At 44.0% G+C, this 24,788-nt stretch overlaps 1 protein-coding gene across 2 annotated transcripts; it reads right to left on the bottom strand.

Moving 5' to 3' along the window:
- Positions 1 to 7,672: 7,672 nt before the first annotated feature.
- EIF3L (eukaryotic translation initiation factor 3 subunit L) lies at positions 7,673 to 23,892 on the bottom strand. 2 transcript variants are annotated; one of them, XM_080971733.1, is made up of 13 exons: positions 23,740 to 23,892; positions 22,861 to 22,909; positions 21,277 to 21,487; positions 20,552 to 20,631; positions 19,525 to 19,586; positions 19,278 to 19,347; positions 18,681 to 18,754; positions 17,828 to 17,999; positions 16,135 to 16,289; positions 14,748 to 14,918; positions 11,431 to 11,928; positions 10,066 to 10,146; positions 7,673 to 7,896 (listed from the first exon to the last, which is right to left on the bottom strand). In XM_080971733.1, exons 1-13 carry the CDS (start codon positions 23,767 to 23,769, stop codon positions 7,858 to 7,860), a joined length of 1,692 nt encoding a protein of 563 aa, XP_080827859.1. In that variant the 5' UTR covers positions 23,770 to 23,892; the 3' UTR covers positions 7,673 to 7,857. The 2 variants fall into 2 exon arrangements, with proteins under 2 accessions (XP_080827859.1, XP_080827860.1); XM_080971734.1 differs by lacking the exons at positions 20,552 to 20,631; positions 22,861 to 22,909; positions 23,740 to 23,892 and having other exon boundaries at positions 21,277 to 21,486.
- Between the last annotated feature and the right edge of the window lie 896 nt (positions 23,893 to 24,788).

Here is a 24,788-nt window from a genome sequence, read left to right as displayed (position 1 = left end):
GCATTACTGCAGAAAAAAGGTACAAGTGTGAAGGAAGAAAAGGAGTCACAAGTGCCATGTGTGAAGTCTTTGGCCACTTTCAGACTCTGGTTATTTTGCAGGAGGGATTCAAGTACAAGCTGGAAATTTAGGTCTGTGTAATTTAAGTAGCTTAAAGTGCTCTGTTGCCCTTGCACAACAAATTCACTTTAAAAAAGAGACAACAGACTTCTTGTGGTTAGGGAAGTGTGCCCTTTGTGGTCTGCATGCAGTCTACGGCTGCCCAGTGCATGATATGTCTGCACAATGCTATACCAACCTGTGGGGCATGTCTTTGCAAACTGCACTGAAGAGCCAAGCTGGTCTGTACCAGCCCAACCAGCCTGGCAACCATAGCATGAGCTTTCCAGCCACCAATGGGGAAAGGGGGCAGCTGTAGTAGTGCAATACGACTCCATTCCACTCTTACCTGGTAATCCAGTTTTTCATTGAAATAGTCAAGTCAGCATTCCACAACTTGGTCCTCAATGTGCTCTTTTTTTCGTCGTCCCCTTTTGTCTTTTTAAAATCTGCAAACCTTGGGGTTTTCCCCAACCTCCAGCAAGTGTAGAATCATAGAATCATAGAGTTGGAATAGACCACAAGGGCCATCGAGTCCAACCCCCTGCCAAGCAGGAAACACCATCAGAGCACTCCTGACATATGGTTGTCAAGCCTCTGCTTAAAGACCTCCAAAGAAGGAGACTCCACCACACTCCTTGGCAGCAAATTCCACTGTCGAACAGCTCTTACTGTCAGGAAGTTCTTCCTAATGTTTAGGTGGAATCTTCTTTCTCGTAGTTTGGATCCATTGCTCCGTGTCCACTTCTCTGGAGCAGCAGAAAACAACCTTTCTCCCTCCTCTATGTGACATCCTTTTATATATTTGAACATGGCTATCATATCACCCCTTAACCTCCTCTTCTCCAGGCTAAACATGCCCAGCTCTCTTAGCCGTTCCTCATAAGGCATCGTTTCCAGGCCTTTGACCATTTTGGTTGCCCTCCTCTGGACACGTTCCAGTTTGTCAGTGTCCTTCTTGAACTGTGGTGCCCAGAACTGGACACAGTACTCCAGGTACTGTGTATGTGTGGTGCCGTTGTCTATTTTGTCTACATAAGCCAAGAATGGGGAACCTCTGGCCTGGGAGCCAAATGAAGACTTCCAAGGCTCTCTCTGCCCCTTGGAACTCCCTTCAGGCCACACCCATCACTGATCTTGCTTCAGAGGATAGAATGAATATCTGATCCAGTTTCTCAGGGAAGGCTCTAATAGAGAAGGCAAGGGAGCGGGGACCCATTCATTGTTTCTTACAGTAGTTGGTTGTCCCCAAAACGATGCAGCAAATAAACTTCTTGATGGCTCAGGCTAAAGTTTTCAAAATTCTAACTCCAACCCTCCCATTAACACTCAATACAGTTGCCTCACTAGAACATGCAGAGTTTGTACTGCCTGTTTTTTTATCATTTGAATGCATCTGAAAGACAGAAATTTAGCATCGAAAGGAAGGCCGTATTTAGCATATATTGCTTCTTGTTTGTTTGGCTTTGGATCCCCCGATGAAAAACCAGGACTCTTCTAAAACTGTATAAATCTACAGAAATCACATACATTATGGCATTAGTGAGTTCCAGCTGGCATATTTCAAAACGTCGTTGCCCATCCTCTCTGGGAATGAAAGAGAAGCAGAGTTTGGTCCCACGCTGTGACACTAATGAATGTGCATATTGTTACATGTTCCCCGCTGCCAAGCGTTGAGAAGTTCCAAGGACAGCACTACAGAATTAGTTTCTTTTGAATGAGAGAGCACAGGACTATTGTGGCAATTTTTTGGGTAATATTTGCTTTTAAAACCGATAGGCAAGCCACTATCCACAGATAGTGGAGGTGAGAGCTACATAGTGGAGGTGAACTCTACAAAAGGTGCAACTGTACACCAAGGATGCTTCAGCCAAATCAACACACCCTCTGCCTCTGAAATTCATACTGCAGAACTGGCTCTAAACCATTTCACCTTCTCAGTATCTGCTGGGAGTATTCCATTCCAAGGGCTGGAGAGGGAGACCCAGCTATTAAGGAGCATTAGCATTCTTGTGATAAGTCACTAGCCATTCATTCAGAATTATCAAAACCAAGCATAAACTCAACAACATTGTGTAACCCTCTGGGGGGCTAAGGTTCTCCACACTGAATTAAGCTAAGGAATATGTGATTGAAAGAACCACATATTCATCTGTTGCTTGCTCATTTCCTCCCAATACTTTCCTTAGTTACCCTGCATCTATTTTAGATTGTAAGCCTTTTGGGGCAGAAACCTGTCATACATGGTTCTTTTCAAAAGCACCATACGTATTGTTAGGTAAAATGATGATGATGTGGTGAGAAAGGAATAATTAAAAACAGTAACAATAAGTTTGATATTCTGCTTGACGGTAATAAAACCTCAATAACATAATGTTGGATCAGTTGTTTGGGAAAGCAAACACGGCTAGTCCAAGTCGTCTCCCAAGAAACCCATGCAAAAACTGGTCAGACCAGGGGAACTGGAATGAGGAGCTAAGCAAGGTAGGTGTGGAAGGGTGTGTCCTGCCTCCAGGCAGAGCCATGACTTCACCTTTACAGGTACACAAGAGGATTTGGGGCTCTTAACAGCCAGTCACCTGGCAGCAGTGCCCTGAACCAGCCCTGCTGCAAGGAGCTATGGAAAACAGCAGCATTTTCAGACCAGCGGATACAATGAGTTCTTTGTGGTCTCCAAAGCCGAAAGGGCAGGAGTAGGCGAGCAGAAAGGCTGGAGGCCAAGCAATTCGGAATATGACATGCTTCTTCCAGAGATAGCTGCAGATGTTATGGCCTTAGCTAAGCCAGAAAAGATCCCCTTTGCTGCAGTCAGACTGCCCCCCTTCACATGTTTTCAAACAGTTTTGTGGCTTCCTTGATCCAGGTAACGAGGTTTACATGTCTCGAACTCTTCACAGAGGGTCCTTTCTTCTCATTCTCTATGCTGCTCTTAACCTGAGAACAGAACACTCCTGAGGAGAACTTAAGAACATAAGATGATCTGTGGAATTTAAGAATGGATTACCTTAAAAGCAAATGTATTAATTTTTTTCATTTGACTGCAAGCAAGAGGAGAGCGAGCTTCTTTGCTGTTGGCTCTTTTTTCTTGAGTTGGATTCCTGTGAGGGATTAAAACTGAGAGAAACAGCGCTTTAGTTGAGAGTCCTGCATGGCAGGGGGCTGGACTAGATGACCCTCAGGGGTCCCTTCCAACTTCAGAAGTTATGAAGTGATTGCTGAAAGCAAACCGGGCCTACGGTGTTTAGCTACTTATTACTGAGACTGTTGGGAGGAGAACTGTTAAGTTTTCCCGTGTTACAGAGGCCAGACTAACCTCACGGGTCCCATGTTGTGAAAACCTTCTTCCAGCAGAGATTCGATAGGCATCCTCACTTGTGACTTTCAAGCATCTCTTGAGCACTTTTTAATGCCAACGGGTCTATGCAGAATTTTAAAACTGATTGTTTTGTATTGTTTTTAAGGGTGTGTTACATCTTAAGTATTGCTGTACACCTGTTGTTGTATATCGCCTGGATAAATAAACCACAATGCTAAATGTGCAAATAATAAATAAATTAACTGCATACAGCATGTCTTGTTCAGACAAGAGTTGTTTCGGTATGTGCATGCAATTTTAGCATGCCAGGGATCAGATGTCTGAACAGGCACCATGCTAGCATGTTAATACCGGACGCAGAGTTGGCCAATGGCCCCATTTAAAATATGAAGCCAGGAGCAGTATGGCATGGTGTGGAGATAAGTGCTTCTTCCTGACCCAGTAGCATGGTTGCTCTGCAGCACCTCCTCGTCCCCCGCCCCCCCTTTGCGTCACCTCTTGCTGACATGAGAGGTCTTGAAGAGCTTGTCACTATTTAGTCATACTTTGGTTGATTGATTTTGGAGAGCTTTTTTAAATGGACTAACACCTTTGCTTTTTAAGCCTCACTCCGAAATCTCATGAATGATAACTTTCTTTTCTGATCTGACAAGTGTTTTACCTACCCAACGGCTACCAACTTTCAGAATCTATCACAGCAGCTGAGCCTGGAGAGGAGAACCAACAACAATGTTGCTCCACAAAGGCTTCACCAGCGTTTCAACAATTGGACTCTGTTGATGTGGCTGCGTGCTCCAAATTCCTTTTGCCTTCTGTCGGTGCCAGGCACAGACTCTTGACGGAGCCCAGCCTTCCTCTCGCAGCAAAGAGCAACTGGCCTGATTTCTTTCCAGGAGGTCAACTGTGGTGAGTGGAGTGAATCTCTCCTAACCTTTAGCGGCTTGTGGGGGGATCACAGTGGCTTAAGTGTGCAACGCATGACATAAGCCATTCCCTACTAAATTCCTGGGAATGCGTAACAGGTGCAAGATGCACAAGTTCCATATTTAAGCCCCAAGCAAAGGCTGCTTTGTGTGCTGTACGCTTTTTATCACACATGTTGAAAATGCAACACGTAGAAATAAGGATCATTTGGAAAGGAACTGAAAAACTGCCAATAAACTGCATTATAAAAATCTATGGTGCAACTGCTCTTGGAATATTGGGTAGAGTTCTGGTCGCCTCACCTCAAAAAGAAAAAGGAAATTCACACCCACCAGAGGTTGTGATTGCCACTTCAATGGCATTAGAAAACCGCTCCACTTCCCAGTGGGGAGGAGTTGCGGTGGACCGTGTGGTCACCCACTCCCCACCAAGGGCAGGGGACTTTGTCCCCCATTGCCTGGGGAATCCCGGCCGCGTCACAGCCTGGCCAGCCAATCCACTGGCCGGGGGGGGGGGGCATGGCCGGGGCCGTTTAAACCGAGGAGCGAGCCGGAGGACTTCCTCTTGGCTCGCTTCCTCAATCACCCGCCCTCCCTCCCTATTTGCAGGTTAGGCACTGGCCTTGCTATGGACTTTGGTTGGTCGCCTTGGTTGTCCGAGGGGCCTGGTAGGAATTTTTCCACTTGGCAAATTGGCACTGGCCACTTGGTTTTCGCCTACCTTGTAGCAATCATCACAACTTTGTTAGGGTTGCAGTTAGGCATTGTTTGACCTTGTGTGGGGGAGGGGAGGTGTGGCCATCACCTGCCCCTCCATGCTTAAGGGTATTCTGTTAAATGAATCCGGGGGTGTTGATCTTGTCCGAAGCCCGGTTGGGGGCTAGGGCCTTGACACAACCCCGGTGGGAACACCAGGGGGAGCTTGAGTTGGCTTGCATCGACAGGGCTCCCCCTACTGGTGGTTTACCCTTACTGGACTTCCTGCATACCCGGCAGGAGTCAGATATAGTCGGGTCCAATCAATGCCTAAGCCAATACCGTTCACATTCTGTAATTCAATAAAGTTGTGGCCAAATTTGCCCAATAACATAAACCTAATATCTGTGTCCTTGTGTGAGTTATTTTCCAACGAGGGGGTGGCTGCGGGGTCTCGATACGCAAGAGGATTAGACAAATTCATGGAGGATGGGCTATCAATAGCTACATTCTCCCTCTATTGTCACAAACAGTATGTCTCTGAATGCATTGCTGGGAATCACAGGTGAGGAGGGTGCTGTTCTGCTCAGGTTCAGATTGCAGAATTCCCATGGGCATCAGGCTGGCTACTGTGAGAACAAGATGCAGGACTAGACAGGCCTTCGGCCTGATCCAGCAGGGCTCTTCTGATGCATGATGGATAGGGGGTATATCACAATAGGCTGCAACTCTTTGTAGCATGCAAGTCTCCCAGAACAAATATTTCTGCCTCTTTTGTCTCACATGGCTCTAGCCATTCTGAAATGGTTAATATATGTGTATGTAGTCCTATTCCCTCTGCCATCATGAGGCTATGTGCATGACTACAGCCAACTGTTACATTGGCCTTTCTCTTTTTCTTTGGAAAGCTCATTATGACAAAGTTGGAGAACCAGTTTGTTAACGGTCCTGCAAACTACATAAGCTTCTGACACCCATTCATATAAACAGATCTTCCCAGACTAATGAACAGGACCTTCAGTCAAGAGTCATCATACATTGCAAATACATACCGTACATCAACCACCCATTAATACCATTTAGGCTTATGCAGAACAGTAGAAGGTTTACGTATTCTCTAACTGTACAAATAGTTGCTGCATGCATTCCAAAGAAATATCACCCAGCAGCAAGAAGCAGTTATATGAAATGTGTTCAGCAAAGTTGCGAAATACAGTGTTTGCAGGACTCTGGTTTTATATGGATCTGATATCTCCCTCCATTTTGGAGGTGAGCAGACAGTACAAGGAGACTCTCACCAGGAGGCAGAAACTGGGGACTGACAACTGTGTTCTTCCAAAACTGCTTTCAAAGCCTTCAAGCATCACCCATTCATTACCAAGCCTTATTCCGCAGCCAGGAATGAAAAACGTTTAAGAAAAAGGAACAGAGAGCAGATGCAGGTTCTTTGGATGCCAAATTGTGAGAAGGATCCAATTTTGCTCTTCTGTGGCAAACCTCTGAAGTGAGAGAGACACACATAGGCCTACTTATAGTTCTCTCAAGCAAATCCTTGGGAGGCTGCAGCATATGCATTAACAGAGCTCATTATAAGACGCCTCTTACAGGATGCAAACAAGGTTTGCAACAGGTGCTAACCTCACACTGAGAGGATGGATGAAAGCTATTTGCAGTCAGTTTCACATACTTGCTCCTGCTGGGGAAATTAGGAAGGAGTCTAACTTGAACAATGTGCTCATGGTTCTTTCAGCACATTGTTCCATCACTGCAATAAGCTTTACCCAACACCTGTTGCCCTCACTTACACTATGAAAGCTATCCTGGCATCGGATTCAAATATAAATAAGATAGATTTGTGCTTTGTGCAGCTTGATCCTGTGCATGAGTACTCTGAAATCAACCCCAATGAGTTCAATGGGAGTTACTGCCACGTATGCATGGACAGGACCCCAGCCGCAGGTTCTTTTATTTTATACAAAGGGAAACTGAAAGGCCCATTCAGACCTTCATTGCTATATTTTCTGCTGTAAAAGACTTCTTTAAAGAAGGACCAGTAAAAACTGTCAGTTTCAGCATGAACTATACAACACAAGGAAGTCTGAAAACCTTTTGATATTGTAGAACTCGTAACAATCCCCCGTTACAGTGGTTAGCGTATGTTTACCAAAAGGGCACCTAGTGATAGTAACACCCCTGAAAGGTAAGCAGTGAATAGCTTGAGATCGGGATAATACTCTCTAGCAAATTGGATTGAACTCACATGACAGTCTAGAAATGCCTAGGAGAGATATAGCCAAGCCCTTTCTTTCTTTTAACAGTATACAGCATGTCAAGTCTCCTTCCTATGTTAGGAAACAAAGCAACAGGGGAAAGGGCAGGTGCAAGCTTTTCATTGTAGGTTATTTCTTAAAATAAAGAAAGAAAAAAGGACAGCATCTACGGATCACTTTTCAAAGTAGTGGACGGCTGTCTTAGTGTCCTCATGTGTGCTCTGTCTGTCAGCTATCCCTACACACCTCTCACTCACAGAGTGGAAGTGGGTGCTCTCCACAGGCTTAGTTAAGATATCAAAAGAAGCTATGAAATTGGCCACCTCCCCCTGAAGGGACAAATGAACTAGAACTCCAGAGACACAAGAGATATTTCACTCATTTAATTAGATTTCTTAGTCCTTTTATATGAGCTCAGCTGTCTGCTATCCAAGTAAAAACTGCAGAGCCCTACAGAAAATTCCAAAATTCTTAGCTCATTCTCTCTCCCCGCCCCCCGCTTGCCCACTTAACAGAAAGAACCAGGCGGTTGATGACGAGTTCAAGACAACTTTCAAGGTCTTTGGCCCATCTTTTTCAGAGTGCGATTCAGCTGAAAGAGACAGACATCTAATTACAAGGGAATTTTGGGGGGCAGGGTAGAAAACACACACACACACACACACACACACACACATGGTACTATCCGAATTATGCATTTTTCACTCAAGGATTTGGGCACCATGCAAGAATGCCAAGTGTAGACATGGGGGAAATTAAACCACTTAGACCCTACCAAGATTTGAGGTCAGAACACAGAAGAGTTGAACATCAAATAGAAGTTTGCATAACTGCGTAAGTTGCAAAGGATTGCAAGGATATTGAGTAATTTAGTATTTAGTAACAGGCAGCAAAAGGCTCCCCTAAGCTAACTTGTGGCCCTCCAGTGCTGTTGGACTTTTAATTCCCATCAGCCCGAGCCGACAGACAGGGATAATCAGAGCTTTAATCCAAAAATTTGGAGGGCCACAGGCTCCCCACCCCTACCCATATGCCCAGTCTTAAACAAAATCATGCCCTGTCCATGTTCTTGCAGTTGGGAAGCAGCCAGCCAGACTGAAGTAGGCTGCATAAAACCTGTACCCATGGCTCCAGAATCTTCCTTCAATGTATTTTTGCTTTCTTGGACTGCATTTTAGAATGCCGAATACCACTCTACAGTGGTGCCTCGCAAGACGAAATTAATTGGTTCCGCAAGTTTTTTCTTCTTGCGAGTTTTTCGTCTTGCGAAGCACGGTTTCCCATAGGAATGCATTGAAAATCAATTAATGCGTTCCTAGGGAAACCGCTTGCCAGGCTGGCGGTGCGGAGAAGGGCTTTTCTCCCCACCGCAAGCCTTCAGGACAGGTACGGGAACAGAGGGGAAGGCGCGCAGCGCTTTCCCTCTGTTCCCGGGGCTTGTGTGGGAGGAGGGTTTTTCCTCCGCACCGCCAACATTCAGAACAGCATTCTGAATGTTGGCGGTGGGAAGGAAAACCCTCCTCCCACCCCAAGTCTTCAGGAAAGCCATCCGATGCCGGGCGGGGGGAGGAGGCGTCCCCCCCCCGCCCGGCATCGGAGCTTCGTTCCGATGCCGGGCGGGGGGAGGAGGCGTTCCACCCCGCCCGGCATCGGAGCTTCGTTCCGATGCCGGGCGGGGGGAGGAGGCGTTCCACCCCCCCGCCCGGCATCGGAGCTTCGTTCCGATGCCGGGCGGGGGGAGGAGGCGTTCCACCCCCCCCGCCCGGCATCGGAGCTTCGTTCCGATGCCGGACGGGGGGAGGAGGCGTTCCCCCCCCCCGCCCGGCATCGGAGCTTCGTTCCGATGCCGGGCGGGGGGAGGAGGCGTCCCCCCCCCCCCGCCCGGCATCGGAGCTTCGTTCCGATGCCGGGCGGGGGGAGGAGGCGTTCCCCCCCCGCCCGGCATCGGAGCTTCGTTCCGATGCCGGGCGGGGGGAGGAGGTCCGAGGACAGTGGGGAAGACGCGCTGCGCTTCCCCGCTGTCCCGGAGATTTCCCTATGGGCTGTCGTCTTGCGAAGCAAGCCCATAGGGAAATTCGTTTTGCGAAGCGCCTCCAAAACGGAAAACCCTTTCGTCTAGCGGGTTTTCCGTCTTGCGAGGCGTTCGTCTTGCGGGGTACCACTGTACTACTATCTCTGCCTCTCCGACATTCTGTGCTACATATTCCCAGTTCTTTCCCTAACCCCTAACCTAGCAATCTTAAAAAATTCAACCCTTAACTTACTGCTCACCTGCAAATCTTGTATTTATCCTTATTCTTACATCTTTAAGTCATGCACAGTACAGCAGATGATGCCCATCTGTTACCAAGAAGGGCACTCTTCCACCTGTAGTGCTGTGCTCAGTGCTTTTGGTTAACCCAGCTCAAAGTGGCACTCTCCATGAGTCAAAACAACACAATGGCTATTTCCCCTTCATAGAGCTTTCATTCCCTCGGGTGGGACTTCTGGTGATGCAGTGCCCTCTGTGGGAGAGCTGGAACAACTACACTAACATTGGGAGAACTCCTTCCACTCACAGATAGATGGCACTACTGCCATCTATGTTTTCATTTCTGGCATTCATGCCAATGCTGTTTAGATTTCACTCTCTCCTGTACAGAGACAGACACACAGACACAGCTCTTCCTCAAACCCTGGCTGAAAGCGTGCAGATAGGTCACCCCATCAAATTTTGCAAATCGTAACGATATTTCGCCTGCTCATTCAGCAAGTAGCTTACCTCTTCAAACTTATGGATCTGGCGGATGAAGAAATCCCCATAGCGGCGAGCAACCTTTGTGTCTGCGATGTGGATCATGTCCTGCCAGGAGATAGGCAACAGTAAGGAACAGCCCAGGGGTGTAACAGGCAACAGCTCTGTATGAAGTTCACTTAGCCTGGAACTAGGGATATTTTTTCAGATAGGCTCCTTCCTTACTGAAGGAGTGAGGCCAACATTAACGTCTTCTTGGTGCCAGGTAAGATCTACATCTTTTCCCAGGCATTTGAAATAATCTGATTACTTGGCTATCTTGGTCCTTAAGCACTGTGATGTTTATTTTTTATTCCAAGTGGCTATCAATGATTTGTTTCTAAATATGTGTGTGTGTGTGTGTGTGTGTGTGTGTGTGTGTGTGTGTATTTTCATTCCCCACTTTCTGCAAGTTGCCTACAGACTGTTTTATGATGCCACAAATAAACATAATAGTACTCCATACTTATAAAGAAGAAAAGGATAAGCCTGTCAGGTAGTAAGTCAGGGTGCTTCAACCAATGCTCTATCCTTTGAAGACTATCCTTGTATTCACCCCTCTCTCTAGGAAACTGATATATATATATATATATATATATGCATGCAACTTCATCCAAGCAGATGAGAATGGGAATTGATTTGATGATGATGTATATCAGGTATCAGGATATAGTCCTCCAGATGTTCATGGGAGCTGGAAGTTGAACAACATCTGGAAAGCCATCCCTGGTGTATAATCACTAATGTATATGCCTTTAATCTGATGTATTTGCAGAAGAGGAACTGATGGAGAAAACTGGGTGAGTAAGGGTAGTTGATTTCTAAAGGTGGGAGTGAATGGAACTCTTCGGGACAAGATTCATAGCTTTGTCCCTTTTAGAATGAAATGGGGGGGGGCGCTGATAGTACTGGGAAACAAAGTACCTCCTATGGTAGGTAACACTATGAATTTTTTTAAATCATGCATCTATTCTTGGGAGAGCCTCTAACCTCTGCCTTTCCTGGCTTAAATCTCATTTCCACTCCAGGAACTCCGCAGTGAACAGCTCATTCCTAGCAGGTACCTCTGGCTGCCTGGAGATGGGCGCTCTAGGAACTCTGCTAGAAGCTGCTTTCTACCAAGTTAGACCACTAGTTCATCTAGCTCTGTCTTGCCTACTCTTAGTGGCAGCGAACCCAGGCTTTCAGACAAGAGCTATTCTCAGCCCTACCTGGAGACCCCAGAGATGGAACAAGAGCCCTTTCGCACGCAAGGCTCTACCACTGAGTTATGGTCCTTCCCCACGTCACCTATGCAATCTGACCAACCCGGAAAACTTCTTGTAAGGGATGGAGAGAGGTGAACAGACAGACCTTGTCAATGTAGAAGTCCACCTCGGAAGCAGACTGGAACTCGCCATCCAGGGCAGAGATGCCGCTGGTCCAGACCAGGTTCTTCATTTTGTGTTTGAAGACGAGCAACTGGATACGGAACTCCTGCTCTGTCAGGTCCAGGAAGCCGGCTAGCTTGGCAACTGGCATAGTGGTGTAGAGCTTCAGGAAGCTGCGGATGGTCGAAAGCTGGGCCTGTTGCTGGACCTCATCGGCAAAGACCTTCAGCTGCTGCAGGAAAGGCTCCTTGTGGTAGTTGGGGTGAACGTTGTCATAGTTGGGGACCACAGGGGAGAGGAACTTGGGGCAGGCGTAGCTGAAGAGCTCTTCGTACACCTGAGGGTCGCCTTTCTGCATGCGCAGCATCTTGTCCCCGTATTTCTCTCGGAGCTGCAGGTGGATGCTTTCGTCGATGCGCATAGGGTACATGGTGAGTGCAATGGCCAGCAGGGCGTGCATCTGCTCATTTTGTTTGTTGATCTGCAACACAAAGAAAGCTCGATAGAAACACTCCGCTTTGTATTTTCAAATCTCCACATAAGGACTTGTGCAGCACAGTGGCCAAAAGTCTGAGTGACAGAAGCCTCCAGTCAAATCTCACCTCTGCTTTGAGTTGACAGGTAACTTTCATGGAGACCAAAACAGAATAGACAGGCACACAGCCTGAACTGCCAGGATTAAACTGAAAGCTGCCATTGGCCATTTCGCTACACGGATTCAGCCAATGGAGTCACTCTTACCCTGCATTTCCATAGTAAGGCCTATGTGCCCTTGCACTGGTAACTGAAGAGTGACAACTTCAGAAATGCCAGTTAGGAGTGCCTTAGGATCATACTCTCTTGGTAGCCTTAGGTAAGCCACTATTTAGAGATTTCTAGGTCTTATTAATGTTTTTAAAATGTTTTAAATATGTCTTATCTGCCATATATTTTAAGAAACTAAATTTTGCATGATTGTTCCCAAGATCCAAGTGCACATTTGCATTTATGTTTGGATACAATTGGATGCAGTTTTGAATCAATATGGCAGACCGAACCTTTCAAAACTGCACTGATTTTTTTTGGTTTCATAGAATTTCTGAAAAGTGCTGGATATGAGGCTGCTAGTATAAAATACACAAAATAAAGTGTATTATTTTGCAAATTTGTTATTCCGCTCTTCCCCAGGACAGAAATGTAATAAATCAATCTTTTGAGTCTCTTCCTCCCAGCTGCAGAACAGGAATAACGATACTGATCTACAGGGCTGTTGTAAAAATTACTGAGATAATGTACACAAAATATTTTCTACAAGTATTACTATGTGAACCTAAGCAAATATAATGGTGCATTATTATAAAAGACAAGCATGTTACTAACCCACAGGGAAAAGCCTAGAAATATGTTGTCTGGGGGGGGGGGGAGATGTCAAGAAAGCTTCCTTTGGCTATTTCCCACCTATTCTTACTCTCTATTACTTCCCCTCCTCACCCTTCAGTTCCCCACTCAAAACAAAAGTTACTGAACTGACCTTTAAAGTAGATACATGCAATTTTGGTAAACAAGTTTAATTTGCACAGTTTATTCTGGACAGAGAACCTGGAGTACCTACGAATATGATAATAGCATCCCAAACAAACTCTTCCCACTACAATGAGACAGGTAATAACCAGAAGTGGAATGGCCTGGGTTGAGTTGCACCCTGACTCCTGAAAGATTTAATCAGCTGCATTCTGAAGGAGTTTGGCAGAAGATGTGAGTCCTGCAGGTACTATAAAATCTTCTAAAATACTACAGAATGAAGCAGCAAGAGTGTGCATAAAGCAGTGAGGTTTAAGGCCACTGTACTCACACATTGCTAGCTGACTGAAACACTGCAAATAAGCCTTAGTGGGGCAATTACACCCAAAGATTCATCATCCGTGATACCCAATACTGACTTACTGGTTTTAGGGATCCAGAGAACAAACTCAACAATTAATAGAGAGAGCAACAGCTTTGGCAGATCAAAACGATGAAACTGTTTCAAAGTTGGCTCCTACTATTGCAAGGAGGATTAATACAGTGAAGGGGTGGGGATGGGGGGCGCGCGAATACACACACAGAGAGAACATCACAGCTGGTATTAATGGCAGGGGAAAGTGTGTGAGCAATGTAATGAGAGACAAGGTCAGATTAGCAGAAGAAAGCCTCGAAGGTGAAGACTAATTTTGATGTATTTGGGCCAGACAGTAAGGAGCCAGGGAGAAACTGGCTCCTGAAAGATTTAATCAGTTGCCTTCTGGATGAAGATATAGGTCCCTGGAAGGCCAGTAAGTCTGTGGCCAAATCAGGCTTAACTGCAGGTAATATAAAATGGTTTTTTTAAAAAAGGGGGGGGGGGAGAAAACTTGATAATCTGGTTAGAAAGAACAATAAAGCAGCGATCTTGGTGTAGTCCAATTAAATACAATGGGAGTTACTTCTGGGTAGACAATGCATTAAATTACTCTGGACGTATAGGAGCATAGTTTGTTTTACACGTAGCGCTAAGACATAGTTTATTTATCCTAACTATGGTTGTCTGAATGTGCAAACCCAGCCCAGCTAAACAAACTATGTCTTAGCGCTATGTGTAAAACAAACCATCATGGTTTGTTGGCAGAAAATAAGCCTTCCCCCACCCTGCTATGTTTGGCTACCTCAGCAGCTTAAAAAGGTAAAGGTAAAGGGACCCCTGACCATTAGGTCCAGTCACGGATGACTCTGGGGTTGCGGTGCTCATCTTGCTTTACTGGCCGAGGGACCCAGCATTTGTCCGCAGACAGCTTCCGGGTCATGTGGCCAGCATGACTAAGTTGCTTCTGGCGAACCAGAGCAGCGCATGGAAATGCGTTTACCTTCCCGCCGGAGCAGTATCTATTTATCTACTTGCATGCTGACGTGCTTTCGAACTGCAAGGTTGGCAGGAGCAGGGACCGAGCAACGGGAGCTCACCCCGTCACAGGGATTCGAACCGCCGACCTTCTGATCGGCAAGCCCTAGGCTCTGTGGTTTAGACCACAGCGCCATCCGGCGCCACCTCACCAGCTTACCATGCTACAAAAGTCAAGGGCAGCTGGAAAACAAGCCATACTTTAGAAAAACAAGTCATGATTTGTCTGCTTGTTTGTGAGACAACTTGCAGTTAATTGGACAAATGGAAGTTCAAACAAATAATAGTTTAGCATTGTGTACAAATTTGGTCTATGCCTGGGAGGAAATAATCAACAGCATCAAGAAAAGGCTCTCGGAACAGAACCAACAAGCAACTGTTTACCATGTGGCTTCAGGGCACCTTACCATCTCATACTTGTAGGTTGTCCTCTGGAACATGCTCTTGGTCCTCTGAATATACAGGAGGATATTTGCAAAGACACGGATGGCATCTTGGTAGCGTCGCATCATGAGGTATGCAAAGCCGACGTAATAATAGGTCGTGACCTGGCACTCTGGCACTCGTGAATACATACTCTGGGAAGGGAAAAGATTCAAGTGAGATGACTGGGGAAAATAATTTTCAGTCACTACCGAGGACAGCTTTCTTCCAAAGGATATGGTGGAGGAATTATGCTCAAGTTCTTTATGTTAGAAAGGGGATCAGTGGTAGTCCTGAAGTGGTACAACAAAGCAGCTCCATGCTATCTTTTTAAACCAGGCTTGGGGCTTCATATATTATTTATTCCAGTTTTACACTGGGCATGACTGTTGCCTTTCTAATAGGTGTAACATTTTATTTGATTTACTAACAAACCTTAGCAAAATTTACAATTTATTTATTTTTCAGCATGAAAAAGGGGAATGGGGTGTGCCTATTTTCCTGCAGATGTACAAACATTTACACTTGACACTTCCTCAGTGCTAAGATCCCATGTTGTGTTCTCAATTCAATGTACTTGGTCACAACGGATGACAATGCAATTAACACTTTGATACATTTATCTGCTTTTATTGAGACCAGCATGTTGAGACAACATGCATGCTTTATTTAGAACCAGATGCTCAAGGATAAGATTTTAGATAGATGATAGATAGATAGATAGATAGATACAAACAAACATGGCATTCGGGAAAGGGCAGGTAATTCCTGAGGTAGTAAACAGGACTGGCAACATAGAGAAATGGGCAGGTCATATTTGTAGCTTGCCTTCTCTGAAACATGCTCTTGGTCCTCTGATTGATATTGGAGAAGTTCAGAAATAGCATCATGGTGCAAAGGATACAACATCCAAGATAAAAGGACACCTAGCACTCAGGTACTTCAGAATATTAACTCAAGGAATGAAAGAAAATGACAAAACAGATGCTTTGAAGGAGATTCTTGTGTATATTTGAAAATATGCACTCTAATTTAGAGAGCAAAAAAAGGTTTTTTCAGAAGAGCTGGATTCTCAAAACCCCAAAATTTTGACTGTACCTGGAACTGAAAACGAAAAATTTTTCACAGTACCCTCCATTTACACAAAATGGCTGTACACACAGCACTTAAATGGGGCAACAGAGATTTACATTTGCCACACATGACAGCATAGGAGAGAAGAGCATTCAGAAATCATTAGGTGCACAAACCTCTTTGAAATCCAGAGGATTCCTCAACAACAAAAATGAATGTAACACACAAGAAGAGAAAAGGAATGTTCAATTTTAATGCTCTAGCATCTGGCAGGATTTGAGTCCTGTGCTCCGTTACCTTCTTGTTAAGTTCAATGTTCTCCAGAACCTTGATGGCTTGATAGTAATCTCCAAGGAGTGAATGGAGGCGCAGCAAGCCCACAAGACTGAAATAGCCCAACATCTTATAGAGAGAATGGCGGCCATACTCTCCAGCTACACTCTCAGGGTCACCTACGGGAGGAAAATAGTATTTGCATATTTAATAGGAATTTGAAAGTACCACTGTGCATTCTGTAGCAGGACAGGGAAGAGACCAAATACAACCTTCAACATGTTGTTTTATAATCAGCTTGATCAAACTTTCCATACAGAAATAGTTTATTTGGATTCATCTACGGTAGGAGAGGCTAGATCAAGAACTGAAAGTGTTTTAAGAACCTTTACAGGAGTTTGAGAATTTACTAGTTCCACTGAGACATTAGAAGAATCAGATCCTCCTGTCTGAACAAACATCCCTATTGTGCACATTCATCTATCCGAAATAAGCGCCATCCTCTGGTTTTGTACTTACAGTCACAACTACATCAGTGTACACAAATGGAGTAAAAAAAGATCAATTTCAACATATATAAAAACGTAAGAGTAAGGAACAAAGAGCCTGATCTATTTTTATTCAGAAATAAAACCAATGGTTTCAATTGGGATTACTTTCAAGTAAGTATGCAAAGAATCATGTCAGGAGTGGGAAACTGGTGGGCTTCCAGATGTTGATGGACTAAAAATCCCATCATCCTTGATCACTGACCATGTAGACAAGGGTGGATGGACCAGAGTCCCACAGCATCTGGAAGGCCACAGCTTCCCCACCCTGAATTACAACCTAAAAATTACAAGGCCAAACCCCACTTACTTGGAAGTAAACTCCATTAAATTCAATTCAACTACTTCTGAGAAGACATAGTTAGGCACTCAGTAAGCTCACTGAACTCAGCGACCGATTTCTGAGTAAACCTGCTGAAAACTGCACTATAAATGCATTGGAATGAAAATAATCCATATTATGCAATCTCAAGCATGCAGTTTACCAATTTAATTTACCACTAGTAAATTGTTTTAATGAACTGTTGATTGTTTTATGTATATTTGTTTTTCATCTTATCATTTATAGTCCGCTGTTTTTGTTTTTTAAAAAATGAGTATCTTATACTATTATGTAAACCACTAAGACTCATGTTTGATTAAAAGACCTACAAAACAAATATATTCAAAATGAAGTTTCCTTCCTGGCTAATCTACACACTGGCTAAATCCAAGCATTAGATTTAAGACTATTTAGCTTCATGTAAACAAAGTGAGCAGGATAGAATTAGCTTAACAGGCTTGCAGATTAAACTGTACCTATCACACAGATAAGGAGAGCTATAGCTCAAAGCCTCTCAGTGATAGGATTCTGGAGAAAGAATACTAATAAAGGTATTGGAGGATAAAACCACATCAAATTATGTTACTTGTAGAAAACTACACACATACAGAGCTGGTTTTATACAAATGAGTTAGTACAAGAGAACTTACAGCCTCTACAGGTTTCCAATCAGGTAGGAACTCAGGGAATAAGGCTTTGTTTTATTATTTAATCTATTTATATCTTGCCCTTCCTTGATCATGGAAACCAACACATTGTGGTGAATGCATGGTTCTTCATGTGCCTTCACACCACAACCTGGAACCACTTCTATTCTCTCTAACATGCACCTCTGATTCCTTCTTACCTCCACTAGTGTAGACCTCTAGTTGCCGGTTGATGTTGGATTTGTCCACCAGGGAATGCAGCACATTGAGAACGCTATGGACATTCCAGATCTTGGGGTTTGAACGCAAGAAATCAATTTCTTCATCTGACTTCTTGGCTGTCTTGCAACGGTACTGACTGAAGGACTGGAACTGTGAAGGAATATAGATAACAATGTTGGAGAAAACTGGGTCAGTATATATGTTCACTTCCAATAGTTTGTGCATAGAGTCAGAATACAAATCCCAAATAAATAAAGGAGTTTCCCAGAGCAAGGCTGGAGGGAAGGCAGTTTATTAACATGCATGCCCAAATAACAGAGGTCTCTAACTAAATGGTATTTTAAAGATGAGCAATTTGAGCAAGAAAAAAACTCCCTGAGGTTTCTTCACCCAGAAGTCAAATGGTGGCTACAAGAATGGAGGATCGGGGAAAACAGCATGGAATCAAATTCCAACTTTAAGCAAAAATCTCACCCAAAGCAGCTAGCAATTCACTTAAGTCATTTTCTGTTCAATATATCCACATTCTGTATCAAAGAAAATCAGATTCTAGATACAGAAAACATGTAAGCCAAGCAAGAGTCTGTCTAAGCCCATGTCTGTTTAGAAGTAAGCCTCTTGAGTTCAACAGAACTTACTCCCAGGGAAAATGTATATAAGATTGCAGCTTCAATCGCAGATGTCTCGGAAGTACTAAGAGCCAAGCAAAGTAAGAAGGTACATAACCCTCAATGAGAAGTCCTGAGCCCATATTGCCTGGTGCACACACTTTCCAGTTGACTACAGCTAGGTTTCTATTTCTTATGGCTTTCAAACTTAAAGCTACTGCACCTGATAGATGAATTCATCTATGATATCCCAGAGCCACTGGTTGGGCAGTTCCAGGGGAGCTGGTCCATCTGCATCTAGAGAAGAACATTCACAAGGAATTTATAGTGCTTAAGAGACTGAAAGAGCAATACAATCCCCTTGATGTTGCCTGCTGGAGGGAGCAACCTGTATGCACAGAGAGCTTGGCAGATGAAAAGCTACCGTCGGTGGTATTCCCATAAGTGGCAGAAAGAATTGTGCTTCACAAAAGGGCATTCTGGGGCATAGCAGAGCTGGCTATGGATCCATAGCTTCTCTGTTCCCCCAAGAGGGGTCCAATTTAGGTCCTTAGCTGTACCTGACTTGAGGTGACATAGCTAATTGCCCCCATTGCTTTCAGTATGTGTGGGTGGGTGAGTGAGTGAGTGAGTGAGAGGGATTAAACATAAAAGGATCTGCTGGACAGAAAAGTTCAGCTAAACAGCCACCAATATTGTTTTGTGCGTGGGTAGAATAGAATTCTAGGTTGATTAAACCCACCCCTTGTATATAAATTATCCCTGTTTTCTCTTTCATAATAAAAGAAAGAAGTTATATATACAGATCCTAGGAACTCACTGAGAATATAGTTGAATAGATTGCAGTAGTTGTAATATGACTCAAATCTCTGTTCCAAAGATGGACCACCCTGTAATTAAAAAAAGAATCAGAGTTCAGATGATATATAGCTTAGGAGTTTAATTTTCTGGGCTTCTAATACTAGCTGATCATCTCACCTAATTATAGGCCCAAGTCAAGACAACCCAGGGATTCAAGGTGGATAAGCAACTGAATGAGTCAATTCACTTTCCATCACAGTACTTACACTGACTTTAGCATAGATGTGTCTATAATACAGCTCCTTGTATAAAATCAGGAAGACAGCATCTTCAAGAAAAAATAAGATATATTATCTTATTTAAAATATTTGCATCCTATTTTTTCACCCAAAGAATTGATTCAATTTCAAACAACTTTTGCCAACCCATTGCTCACCAACTTGGCTGGGGCTGATGGCAGGAGGGTCCCATTGGGGGAAAAGGTGATAATAATGATAACGATAGTAACAACAACAACAACAACAAATCCAAAATATTTGGAGGACTTCAAGTTGGTGAAGGCTGATACAGAACAACCAAACAAGATCAAAACCACATCTAGATACATAAACCTTTCCAATCAACAGGAGAATGCCAGAAAAGGTGCAGTAGGAACGTAACAGAATAAAGTATCGTAATGAAAAAGAGAGGAAAGCGTTTCTCTCAAAATTACCATCAATTAAAAACTCTCTTCTCTGCGCTCAGACATTTATGAAAGAAGTAGGAATCTGCAAAACTAAAGGATCTAGACATAACCTGAAGGCTCCTTTGTGACCAAGCAGAAACAAGTTTCTTAGAACCCACACAATGGTGGTCGTAAGTATCTAGATTACATAGTGCAGATGCCTTTGGTCTCTTTTCCTGCCACCTCCCCAATCTAACTTTTTGCAGTTAAATTAATGCAGTTGAATTAATTGTCGGCCAATCGGCCATTACAATACAGAATAACTGTATCACAGATGTCAAACACAACTAAGCATTTCCAAGCATAAGTGGGGGCCCAGGTGAAAATGCAGCACAGAGTAAAGCTTGCTTCCACTCACTGCAAATTCCCAAACTGTCATGGTTCCATTTCTATTTATTTTTAATAATAGGTTAACTGTTCCAATGTATGACAAAGGCCACAATGAGTCTTTACCTTAAGGAAGTGATAAGAGAACCTGCAGCCCTCCAGAGCTCCATCAGTTCTGGAGGGCCGCAAGCTCCCCATTACTTTTCCTTATTAAGCTGACCAAGGGAAATGAAAATACTTACCATTTCCAACCTGCGGTGCAATAGCCTCTGCCTCTGGCCATGGTGTGTTTTTAAAGAATCTTTCTGTCAGCTTGGTCCAACTGCAACACACAGAAATGTTTAGTAAATCAAGTGCCTCACTCATTAGTACTAAAGAAACCAAGACATAACATGGTCAATAGTTATTAAGTCATTGCTGCTGCAACTTGCATTGCTTTTTCCAATTTTTTAAATCAAGCATATGTAAATATGGATTACTGATTTGCTGTGAGAAAGAAATCTACCATCTATAGACAGTAATAGCAAGACTTTTCATTTACACATGTCTGTTGGTGAGACCTGAAGGACCCCCTTCAGAATGGAATGAAAAAAAGTCTTCTTCTGTAAGGACTATAGCTCTGCAGCCCAGAAACCCCCAGGTTCAACCCCAAGCATCTCTGCTAAAAAAGATCCTCAGTATTATGGCTTAGAAAACAACCTGCCAGAGATTTTGGACAGCCACTACCTGAGATGTTTTGCCAAAATAATCAGAACTAGGCTAATTGCATGATTGGACCAACAATATAAACCAACTTCCTACACAAACCTCAGCTAACTTCCCAGAATTTATAAACAAGGCAACTGCTGCGCATTTTTGTCCCATGAATTATTCATTCTCTTACAGGTGTTGATGTGAGGGACTCGATGAAACCACAAGACATTTATATTTGCAAACTTCACACTTCCCTGAGAAAACTGAATCTTACCTGTTTTCATAGATGTCTTGGATCTCATAAACCTTCTGATCAATAACATCACTAGATACACGACTGGCCTGAAGCTCATACACTTTCTGGTCAATCAAGTCAGACACAGTCTTGTGAAAGTACTGGATAAAGTTTTTTATCACCTCAGGAATCACTTGGTAGGTTTGCTGCTCATACTGTCTTTCATAGGCAAGATCCTGTTTTGGATCTCCTGTGAGACAGAAGAGATGAAAGAATATTAAAACAGGAAGATGTAGAACAAGGTGGCATTCCAGATGTTGTTGAACTCAAAGTCCCATAATCTATGCCAATCGTCATGCTAGCTGGACGGAAATTGGAGTCCAACAACACATGGAGGGCTACAGTTTTCCCACTTTTGATGTGGATTAATAGGAAACAGTTTGCACTCCAGCCTTCAAAAGCACTTGGCACTTAGAACCCCACTTCCCTTCATAATTTCTTTACATGCTTAATTTCCAAACAGCCATACACATTACGTAAAATAATACTGGAACCCAGGAACAGCAAGATCGTTTTAATCTAAGAAATACAAATAACCATCATGTTTACTAAAAAGAAAAGTTTTAGGTCTTTACCTAAATTTAGGTCTTTACCAAATTTAGACATTAAATTTGGTAAATAGATATAATTCAAGTTAATCCCCCTCATACCAAATAAAATACAAGAATATAAAATCAGTAACAGTTTAATAGTTACTTTGCTCTGTCAAGATTTTCCTATTAATTAGTACTAATGGAAGGAGACAACATTGAGGGTAGCAAAGTAGCAGGAAGAAGGACCCTCATCAAGAACCTCAGGTATGGGGAATTTATGGTGCTCCAGATGATGGATTACAATTTCCGTCAGGGATAATACAAATTTTAATCAGAAAAGCACCTTATCTAATCTTCAAGGGTTGTCAGATTCAACACAGGAAAAAGTTTGGTTCTTTTAATATTGGCCCAAAACAGAAAATTCCAAACAATGCTGTAGAATTCTGATGCAGCACTTGCTGCTGGTAAAATTCTCTTAGCAACTTTTGTACAGCACCCCCTTTTTTATTAAATATCAGCTCTGGCCTGTGCATATCCCACAATGTCCCGGCCTAATGTACCATGAAAACATCTTGTGTAGCACATCCACTTTGTCAGCATGTATTGGGAGTGGGCAAGGTCCATGTGTCTTCTTGGTACTCCAGGCCTAGAGGGGAGCCTCATTCCATAAGGACACTTTTTTCAAAAGCGGCACCCTGTTTGCGGACTGCCCTCCTGTTACAAGTACATTTCCATTTTGGCACCAAGTGAAGACATGTATCTGTCTACTCAGGCTTTGTAGATTTTTAAGAAAGGAGTGGGTGGTGGGTTAACCTTCTCTGCTTATTTGTTTCTAGCCTAGTGTTTCCTGGTGTTTAAAAAAATCCCAGCTTTTGGTTGTTGTACTACAGCCTGAGATGAGAGAGTAACAAAAACATTCTAAACAGTTTGGGGGGGTTTAACCCCAAAAGATATTACAATTTAGCAACAGTACTGATGAAGAGCAGACCACCATATTTTTAACAAATAAAATAAGAACAAAATAACTCACCTGTGTGCATATCATACTCCCCTGGATAAGTATAGGGATCATATGAGCCCTGAAAACAGAGAGAGACCAGAATATCAACACACCTGACCAGTGTCAGATTTACGTATAAGCTAAACAGGCTATAGCTTGGGGCCTCACTCTCTCAGGGGCCCCCAAAAAACTTAAAAAGGGAAAAAACCTGGATGCACATTTCCAAAATATAAGATCAAATCAAATAAAACCTACATACAGCAACAGTGTTTTGTGTTGTGTATGGACCTATTAGGTTCATAAATTACCATATAGCATACAGTGGTACCTTGGGTTAAGTACTTAATTCGTTCCGGAGGTCCATATTTAACCTGAAACTGTTCTTAACCTGAAGCACCACTTTAGCTAATGGGGCCTCCTGCTGCCGCTGGATCACAATTTCTGTTCTCAACCTGAAGCAAAGTTCTTAACCTGAAGCACTATTTCTGGGTTAGCGGAGTCTGTAACCTGAAGCGTATGTAACCTGAAGCATATGTAACCCGAGGTACCACTGTATATTCAACACAAAAAACAGCGACAATTTGTTGTTGACAAAGGACAGCCGGACATATAAAGGGCCCCATTACCTTCAGTAGCTTGGGGCCTCATCAAACCTAAATCCAGCCCTGCACCCGACACACCCATAAGATGCTTTGCCCTTTCCCTACTCAGATGCGGACTGCCAGCTAACCAGAACGCGACACACCACGGCCTCGCCTTCCTTGGGCTGCTCGGCCGCCCGACAAAAACCGCCCTCGCCGCCTCCCAAGGCCAGCAGGGCTGCCCTCGCACCCCCAAGACCGGCCAGGCGAGTTATTTCCACCCGCCGACCAAGACCCCGGGTGGGGAGTGAGCAGGCGAGGCCGGTACCTCTTCGTAATCCTCCGCCGGGTAGGACATGGCGAGGCTTTCGGAGCGCAGGCGAGAGGAACGCACACCGTCAGGGAAGGAGCGTTGCGGCAAAGAAAGCGCTCCGGTCAGCAACCCGCGCTACTTCCGGTGCCGACCGTCGGCGGAAGTACTCCGGGTGTTCGCTGAATATTGGCTCTGGGAGGAACGGAAACGCAAGAAGCGGTTCCTTTTAAGCGCGGTTTAACGCGGGTTGTTGTGGCGCAGCACGACTGAGGATGAGCCCCGCTGGCGCATATTTGGCACGGGAGGGGTTAAAAGAATGAGGAGAGTGCTGTTGGAAAAGAGCGAAAGGCGCATTTAGCGCGGTATCCTATTCCCACTGGCCACCAGCCAGATCGAGGAAGCCTGGTGAGAAACATCTCGTTTCTCACAAGGTATCAGATGTAATAAACAAAAAATCTGCAGTTATTCCTTTATGGGGGACACAAGAGCCCTTATAGAGTCCTTTGTAGGTTCTCCATCGGTCGGAGGAAAAAACAAGAGGCCAACCAGAGAATATTGAGAAGCAAAGCAGCTAGTAAGCCTGATCTTTATTGATCTGTTGCAACTCACCACACGCAGGAGGGAGGAGGAACCCAGAACAATGGAACGCAAGGCCTTATTTAGACATTTTAAATTCCCTGCCCTGGAGCTCAAGACCACCCCTCCATACATCACAGAAGGGGTGTAACCCAAGACCACCCCCCACATATCTACATCACAGAAAAGGTGGTTAAAACAGAAATTTGAATGTTGTTTTTCCTGTTTGCCAGGTTATCTGATTGCCTTCCTGATAGATTGTCACCCATTAAAATACTGATTACTCAATTCCTGAGACAATGGGAAGGCTCCCTGACCCCCCTCCCTCCTTGCAGGGAAAACATTTGGTCAGTTTGGGAATCAAAATGGTTTCAGGTCGGACTTCCTGTGCTGATCTATGTACGTGCTTGGTTGGTACACGTATGAACATTTAACATATATCTAAGACCTCAAAATTACTATCACAGTATGAAAGAAACTTGACAAGA

The sequence above is a fragment of the Podarcis pityusensis genome (genome assembly GCF_964106645.2).
Source record: "Podarcis pityusensis genome assembly, chromosome: 10".
NCBI lineage: Eukaryota > Metazoa > Chordata > Lepidosauria > Squamata > Lacertidae > Podarcis > Podarcis pityusensis.
This window is presented reverse-complemented; position numbering and strand designations above follow the sequence as displayed.

Excerpts from the sequence above, each read along its gene's own strand:
- EIF3L (XM_080971733.1), bottom strand. The coding sequence starts at position 23,769 with ATGTCCTACCCGGCGGAGGATTACGAAGAG. Across the intron at positions 20,632-21,276 it reads CAAGACATCTATGAAAACAG|TTGGACCAAGCTGACAGAAA; the intron begins GTAAGATTCAGT and ends TGTGTGTTGCAG. Across the intron at positions 18,755-19,277 it reads TCTATTCAACTATATTCTCA|ATGCAGATGGACCAGCTCCC; the intron begins GTGAGTTCCTAG and ends GTTCTTCTCTAG.